Raw genomic sequence first — 8,579 nt, 5'->3', positions numbered from 1 at the left:
ATAGAGAATGGATTGCGCGATCCGTATTTAAGTATATAGATCGAGTTAATTTGAGCTAATTTGATACACTATAGTGTATCAAATGTGGTCGACAATAATGAGAGAGAGGGACTACTATAAAATATAAAACTTTGTATTTTATTTTGCAGGCAGACAAGACATTTTGCTCAAGACAAAACAAGACATTTTGCTCAAGACAAGACATTTTGCTCGCAGACAAGAGAATAATATGCAGGAAAATAATAGTATTTCCCGTGACCGCGTGTGCAACGGGTCGTGTTCGTCAGCCATCAAGGCCTCATACGCTGTTAAGCGTCTTCCCGCGACTGCATGTGCAACGATATTTTCAACCGATATCGCATTTTGTCTCCAGTCTGCTGCAACCAGTTTCTTATATGTTTTACAATTAATGCGATAGTACAATAAATAACGGAGAATTGTCCACGCAGCTTTATCAAAGAAGTGCAGACATGGGTTTAAGAGTGCCGTTTAACATAGCATCGTATTCCTTGCTGACTTACATGAGCTGACGCTCATGTTACTGGATTAAAGGTAAGGATCGCGATACTCCGCACTCAAATTCCAGACAAATCTTGTTCTATTTTTTATTTCCTTTTATTTTTCAGCCAGGAGAATTTGTACATACAATGGGAGACTGTCTACGTCTACGTCAACCATATAAGCGCCCTTGAGGAACAAGTAAAACGCGAACCGCGCGAGTTTCCAAACTTAAGGATAGTTAGAGAAGTTAAAGATATTGACGATTTCATTGCCGAGGATTTCGAATTGATAGATTACAATCCATACTCCAAACCCTACATGAAGATGGCTGTGTTAAATAAAACGGTTGCAAAACTGTTGAGTCTGCTGAACGCAGCCATTGATAGATTTAAAAAAAAAACAAAAAGCAAGAACGAGAAAGCAGTCGTGTAACTCTTGTGAAACAAATGAAGATATATCTACAACATTCTTTTTTTCTGCGTCTCCATTGTGTGCAGTTGAAGTGGTCGAAGTTTTTCGTCCTTCGTGGAAAAACAAATCTTTATAAAAGCTATTGGATTACAAGGCTATTGGAAATTAGTATTCCTATACGAAGGAATTAAAGGAGTCAAGGAGGTTTAAATAAAGCCTACGTTACATCTACACGGACAAAAGGCTTTTTAAGAAAAGGTGCGTAAGTCGATAAATTTCTAAACATTTTATAGAAAAGAATTATAGAAATATTTTTAAAAAACGATTTTTCCTATTTGCCTTTTATTGAAAATCACTCTTTTTCAATCACTCATTTTCGATTTTTCCTATTTGCCCTCTATTGAAAATCACTCATTTTCATGTGTGAAAATGTGTGAAATTTCATTTTCACTCATTTTCAATTTTTTATATACATTTATCATAAAACGTAACAATATTTAAATCAAATGCATTTTCCCATTTTATAATTGAAGCATTTTTTAACGGAATTAAGGACTTAATAATAATATTTGCGTCTTTGTATTTCCAGTGACTAATTACAGAAACTCAAAAACAAGTATTGAAAGAATAAAGAAAAAAGAGAAAATAAAAGAATGGACGCAAAATAAAAAAAGGAAATATTGAAATAAATTAAATTAAAAAAATTAAAAAATTGAATTAAACAATATAGACAATAATAAGATAGGCGCGCAGTCATATGTTTGAGAATTGATTTAAATATGTTACAAATTTTTTATTTACATTAATTTAAATAATAAATAAAATATAAATTGAGCTCTCGAAATATTAACAAAATTTAATGAATAACGACTAAAAATCGGGCGATTGAGAGCTAAAGAAAGGACGCAGTTATCAAGTGCGTATAATAAGAAAATGTATTCGCAATAATTTTTACATCACCTCACAAGAGGTTCCACATAGTTTAAATCGTACGTTTCGGCTTCTTTTAAGCCATTCTCAGCGATATCTAACAATACTTCTATCCTGACGATCCAAAGGGAGCAGCCGGAAGAGCCTCTTCAATTCCACATTTTGAGAAGCCTCATTGTCAGATTGATTGATGAGTCAAGAGATAACAGCTGCCAACTTTGATCTCATATAAAACGCAAAGGCGGAAAAATTACGTAAATAGTAAAATAAGTCCCACTAAACCTGCAAACACCACTAGAAACATTGTACCACATATTGAGAAACACCCATATTCAATCCAAGTGTTTGACAGTGAAACTGATGAAACGGATACAAGTTCTGACGACGGAATCAGCAATGAGGAAAATCTGCCTAACGCTGAAGAAATCAATGATAATGAGGAAAATCATTCTCATAACGATGACGAACTATTTAACAACCAACAAATTAACGATGAAAATCAAGTTTTAGGTAACAGTATACTTTTTGTCACGGCATATATGCAAACTTTCTTTTAATTATATAGAAATTAAATAATTTTTAATATATTTTTATTATTTCGTATATATATAGATCCAGAGATTGTTCTCCCACTTGAACATGTAAATGTAAACGGCGATATACGAGAAATTTGTGGTAAGTTATATTTTTCTTTAAAGTTCTTTAATAAAAAAATGTAAAGAAATAATCCTGGGATACAAAATATTTTAAAGTTATTTGTAACATTATTGGAAAAATTTATATCTATGCTGATAATGATTAAAATGTGAATGGTACATACACACAAATGCTTTCTTTTGTTGCAGATTGTAACAAATTAATTCGCCACCAACTTAATCAGTTTGAAACAGAGATGAGAAACGAAATAATTAAAAATATAACAAAATTGCAAGAAATACTTGCAATTTTAAGAGATAAATATCCAAGAAATGAAGGAAACAATGAAGTAACTATGGATTTAATACCTGATTTGCCATTTACATCCGTCGAGGAGTATGTTCAATTTAACGAGACACTAAAAAATAATGAAACAATTCGTAAATGTTTTGTAAGTATTTTTTTATGTATGAATAACTACAAAAATATGATATATATGAATGTACATATATAGGATATAGATAATTCACGGTGAATTATTTAGGCATTAATAACAGCTTTGACCGTCATAGGCTTGAATATGATTATACTTATGTTAGTGTTTTAATTTCAACGGTCCTAATAAATCTGATTTTTTTTTATGTAATACAATGCATTTCCTTATAATTTCTTTTTTTTTAATTAAAAATATATATTTTAAATAAATTTAATATATGTTAAATAAATTTATTGGAAATATGGCCGAGTCCTAATAATAAAAAATATGTAATGTACATTAATAATAATTATTATGTACACGTTATTCTTTGCAGGAGAAAAAGATAAAGAGTTTTGGCGGTGATTCTTTACAAAAATTTATATCAAATATACTCACAAATTGTCTAACATTTGAAGTAGGACACAAGTTATCCTGGACTGGTGCTAAAAATACTATAGCAATTTCGAATTCTCCTTTTGCTAACAGTATAATTGGTAAGTGTACTTTTGCAATAAATGACTAATATATTAATGACTAATGACTAATATATTCGTCCCTGTATAAAATAAAATTTACTTGTTTCTAATAAAATTTATTTTACTAATGTCAATATGTATATATTATTCGTAGGAGTTGTAAGTCGTACAAAAGAACCAGATTGCACAATCGCATTAATTATAAAACATATAAGAAACTGGTTGCAGCACTCTGGAGACAAAATGCGATATCGACTGAAGAAAGCACAAGCTCTTGAACGAAATTAATAAGCATACGTACATAGCACCATCGTAAATATTATACACATAAGTATCTTAATTCTTTATCTTAATTCTTTATCTTAATTCTTCTATAATCAAAAAATTGGTCTTGATTATTAATTAATTAATAGCATTGGCATATAGGTTGTGTAATTATGCAAGTATTTTACACATTTAGTTGTCTGTTTTATATAATTATAAAATAACAATTGTACTCCATAATTAAATTTGTGTAAATGTATGCATCTTTACACATATATAATGCTATGATGCTAAAAAATACTTGTTTCGTACTTATGGTACATAACTGTTTATGTTAATTAAAACACGAAACATAAGAAAAAAATTTAAGATGGCGATAAATTATAATAGAAATAGATAAGTAATGTATGGATTGTAATTAATGAATGGTGATGGGATATGTTCATATGTGTATACTACATGCTTTGCGTCCAAATATGATAAACTAAACAATTTTCTGAACGATGTTTATCAATTCTAATTCATATATTCTCAATTCTAATTTTTTACTAACTAGGAAGTTATTTAGATATTTCTACGAAATTATTGCATATATTACACATACAGTAATATAATACTGATCATTTATGAATGTTGTAATACTATATTTGATTATAATTATAAGTTTTTATGTATAAAATTCACAAATATAATTTATTATATTTTATAAATGAAGTGTCTATTTCTTTATATAAAAAAAAACAGTATGACAATGTTAAATTTATTAATTAAAAATTGTTGTTCACAGCGCGAGCGCGTTGAAAACAGCAATTTTCAATTAATAAATTTAACATTGTCATGCTATGTAACTTTTAAGATCTACAATACGTTTTTCAAGATATCTAAAAGATATCTATTAGACATCTTTAAAACATTTCAAACATCTTCATCGGATATCTAAAAGATATCGTTTAGATATCATTAAAGCATTTCGAACATTTTCGCCGGATATCTAAAAGATATCTTTTAGATATCTTCAAATTCGATATAAGATATCTAAGGATATCTTTAAGATATCTCTAGATCTATAAAAGACATCTCTAAATGTTGCATAAGACATCTTTCAGATCCCTAAAAGATGTCTTTTCGTAAAAAATGAAAGACATCTAAAGACATGCCAAGACATCTTTTAGAAATATAAAAGATGTCTTTTTGTCTATGTGGGAACTAGGTAACAAATCTCTTTATTTACAACGAATAACTGGCCTTGGATTTGGTACATATATTGATGGTCACGCTTCAAACATAGAACATTTTCTTCTTTAAAATATAAGTATGGCACAGTAATTGGATTTATCTCACGATTTCGTGAAGTATACGAGCATTTCACTTCAATTAAACAGTTTGGTCCCAACAATCTATCTGGAGAAACAGCTAAATATGGACGTTCCTTTGATACAATTAGTCCTGATTCTTCTATTTCCATTTTAGTTTTAGTATATTCAATGTATTTACGGATGGCAACTGGTTCATTAATAATACCATGATCCAATGCTTCGCTATGTATTTTTTTTGGATTCAGCAGCCTTAAGGCAAGTGATTTGGCAGCCTCTTCATTCTTAACCATGCAGCAATCTTTAAAATGACTAGCTGTAATACGAATCTTTCTATGAGCAAACCATAGGGGATTATTAGACTGGCCACGAGTTTCTATCTCGATCTTCACAATATCTTCCTGTGTCACATTACGAAGAAGCATGTATTGGAGGAATTTATTTTTAGGATTCATCTTTGAGTATGTATGATCCAATTCAACACCATAGGGATTTGCGGGAACCAACAGATGCTTAAAAGGCATATTTGAATGGAATGATGCACATAAATTATGAAGTCGTTCTTTGATATTTTTTCCCTTGTATTTCGGAGGTCGGGGACCAAACTGAATATGATTGCATCGATAGACACTTTTTAAACAAGCAGCTTTCAAAGGAGTACCTTGGTACTTCTTTTTTGGTTGATGGAAAGTTTGCAACTTTTGAGTGCATGCCTGACTCAATATTATGTCACCCTCACGTACCATTTGTTCAATTCCAAGGAGTACCACGATAACATGCTTACAGTGAGCTGAACCTCCTTCCCCTGCTGCACATTCGCAATGAGTGGCTTCTATTGTAGCATCATTTGCAATCTTGAGATGCACGTTGTAAGTTACCTTTTTATACATTTGAGCATGTACCACTCCTTTAAAAAAGAAAGTGTCATCTCTTTTGCAGTACCTGACAAATTCCAAAAATTGATTCTTATACATAGCCTCACCCATATCATCCTTCTTCTCAAACCTAAGAACAAAAAATATAATAAACAAATGTGAACATATTTGTTTTTCATAAGTATAATAATAACTACGGAGTGCAAGTTACCTATTTGTATAGAGATCGATGTGAAGTCTGGTGATCTTGGGTAAAGTTGAATTGGCATTTATATCCTTAAATTTTTCATCCTGAGGGAGATCAAATTCAGGGAGGACTGGATCCAAACTAACGTTAACATCAAAGTTGTTGTTGTTTACATATGCTATCAATCTAGTAGATAGAAATAAGAATTAGAGACTGTTGATGGCTGTATGTTTATTTCAATTTTAACCTCAATCCTTAATAATGTTCTATAAGCAGTGTATTAAAGTCCACAGCAAATTATAAATAACCGCAGTAAATAACTGTTTTGATATAGATACATTGATTTTTTTTGTGACTTTTTATTAAAATCACACAATAGCTTGACAAGCTATCGACATTATATCGACATCACTTACCTTTCCATAAGTTCGGCCTTTTTTCCTCTCAAAGGCGCTCCCCTTTTCTTCAATTCTTCCTTCAATTGAGCTACTTTCAATTTACTATAATCCATATTATTTATTTTTCGATAATAATTTCAATCCACATCACTCCATTCATTGATTATAAACGAAATACGCGCTTTCGCGATCATGTCCCCTAGTTCGGTGCTGCCCTCTACGCTGAGCTTGTCAAATTGCCATCCCCATTGTTCAATTACACAACATCGGAGAAATTGTCGAAATAAATAACATTGTACTAGTAAATAACATCCCAGTAAACATTAAAAGGTCTTGTAGACATCTAAAAGATATCTCTTTAAAGATATCTTCAAGACATTTCTAGAAGAGAAATATAAATAAATTTAATTTAATTTAATTTAAGATAAATTTAATATATGTTAAATAAATTTATTGGAAATATGACCGAGTCTTAATAATAAAAAATATGTAATATACATCAATAATAATTATTATGTACACAGTACACATTATTCTTTGCAGGAGAAAAAGATACAGAGTTTTGGCGGTGATTCTTTACAAAAAATGATATCAAATATACTCACAAACTGTTTAACATTTGAAGTAGGACAAGTTATCCTGGACTGGTGTTAAAAATACTATATCGATTTCAAATTCTACTTTCGCTAACAGTATAATTGGTAAGTGTACTCTTGCAATAAAAGATTATATGTACCTTTCAATTTCTTGATATGCCAATTTCTATTTTATATGCTTTAATGTAAATATAAAAATATTTATTAGCAATTATAACGTGTAAGAATTATAATTCAAATGATTTTTTAAATGACTAATATATTCGTCCATGTATAAAATAAAATTCGCTTATTTCCACACAAACACAATTAAAGTCATTTTACTAATGTCAATATGTATATATTATACGTAGGAGTTGTAAGTCGTACAAAAGGACCTGATTGCACTATCGCATTAATTGTGAAACATATAAGAAACTGGTTGCAGCATTCTGGAGACAAAATGCGATATCGGTTGAAGAAAGCACAAGCTCTTTAAAGAAGTTAACAAGCATGCGTACATAGCATCATTGTGATGGACCGTCTCAACAATCTCGTATTTTATTATTTGTTCTTCTCTTTTGTAACACTACGCAAAAAATTAAAGGATCACCTAGTCCGTCCTCAAAAGTAGCTAAATATTCAAAAGAGTGTAACTTCTTTTTTGAATATTTACCTATTTACTTTTCTTTTGAATATTTACCTATTTTTGAAGACGGACTTGGTTATCCTTTAACTTTTTTGCGTAATGTATTTGATTAATGACCTAACCGAATTTATCTAACTTCGACCAGTGGGTGCTGGGACTGTTTTCTTTCAAGGATAGAGTCCGCATTGGTCGACGTCCTTGATTAATTAATTAAAATACACAAGAATAAATAACGGACAATTAAGAGCTTTAAAAAACGCAGTAATTCGTGCGGTACTTATATACATACGAGAGTCGTCTGAAAAGTTTTGAGCCTCATCATGAAGATGGCGTTACTCGTCAAAGCCATTCTGGTATTATAATCGTGATACTTATGAAAGATATATGTGACAATTGTGGCCACTTTGGACGTTCAGTTCTTGTTTGACAATCATTTGTGTCGTCATTTTGTAAAAATGGAAAAAATTGAATATCGTGCTAAAATTAAATTCTTGCATTTGAAAGGCAATATGTCTACGCAAATTAAAGCCGAGTTGGACGCTGTTTACGGGGTCTCTGCCCCATCATTTACCACCGTAAAAAGATGGGTAAGCTGAATTTAAACGTGGTCGTACCAGCTTAGCTGATGATGAGCGGTCGGGACGGCCAACAACTGCGACCACCACCGATAACATCGAAGAAATTCATCAAATGATAATGGAAAACCGTCGAATTAAGATTAGGGAGATAGCAGAGGCTGTTGGCATATCAAAAGAATGTGTTTGTCATACAGGGTGTCAATTATGTACCGGGACGGTCAAATATTTCGACAACTTCCAACATTAAAAAAAAAACGCTGAAACACGTGAAACGATTTTTCAAAAAATCTACTTTCTGCGGGGGGTGG

The 8,579-nt window shown here is 31.0% G+C and overlaps 1 protein-coding gene and 1 long non-coding RNA gene across 3 annotated transcripts; both read left to right on the top strand.

Annotated features, from left to right (window-relative positions):
* Positions 1-77: 77 nt before the first annotated feature.
* On the top strand, positions 78-1,571 carry LOC108770330 (uncharacterized). 2 transcript variants are annotated; one of them, XR_001940588.1, is made up of 3 exons: positions 78-552; positions 627-1,170; positions 1,502-1,571. It is a non-coding gene; the product is annotated as an uncharacterized LOC108770330 (long non-coding RNA). The 2 variants fall into 2 exon arrangements; XR_001940589.1 differs by having other exon boundaries at positions 627-1,174; positions 1,502-1,520.
* Positions 1,572-2,060: 489 nt separating this feature from the next.
* LOC108770329 (uncharacterized) lies at positions 2,061-3,758 on the top strand. Its single transcript, XM_018521880.1, has 5 exons — positions 2,061-2,340; positions 2,455-2,517; positions 2,688-2,929; positions 3,291-3,450; positions 3,587-3,758. The coding sequence occupies exons 3-5, from the start codon at positions 2,735-2,737 to the stop codon at positions 3,718-3,720; spliced, it is 489 nt and encodes a 162-aa protein (XP_018377382.1). The 5' UTR covers positions 2,061-2,340; positions 2,455-2,517; positions 2,688-2,734; the 3' UTR covers positions 3,721-3,758.
* Positions 3,759-8,579: the final 4,821 nt, after the last annotated feature.

The sequence above is a fragment of the Trachymyrmex cornetzi genome, unplaced genomic scaffold (assembly GCF_001594075.2).
Source record: "Trachymyrmex cornetzi isolate Tcor2-1 unplaced genomic scaffold, Tcor1.1 scaffold124, whole genome shotgun sequence".
Classification (NCBI taxonomy): domain Eukaryota; kingdom Metazoa; phylum Arthropoda; class Insecta; order Hymenoptera; family Formicidae; genus Trachymyrmex; species Trachymyrmex cornetzi.
The sequence above is the reverse complement of the archived record's forward strand: the minus strand, read 5'-3'. Positions and strand labels throughout refer to the sequence as shown.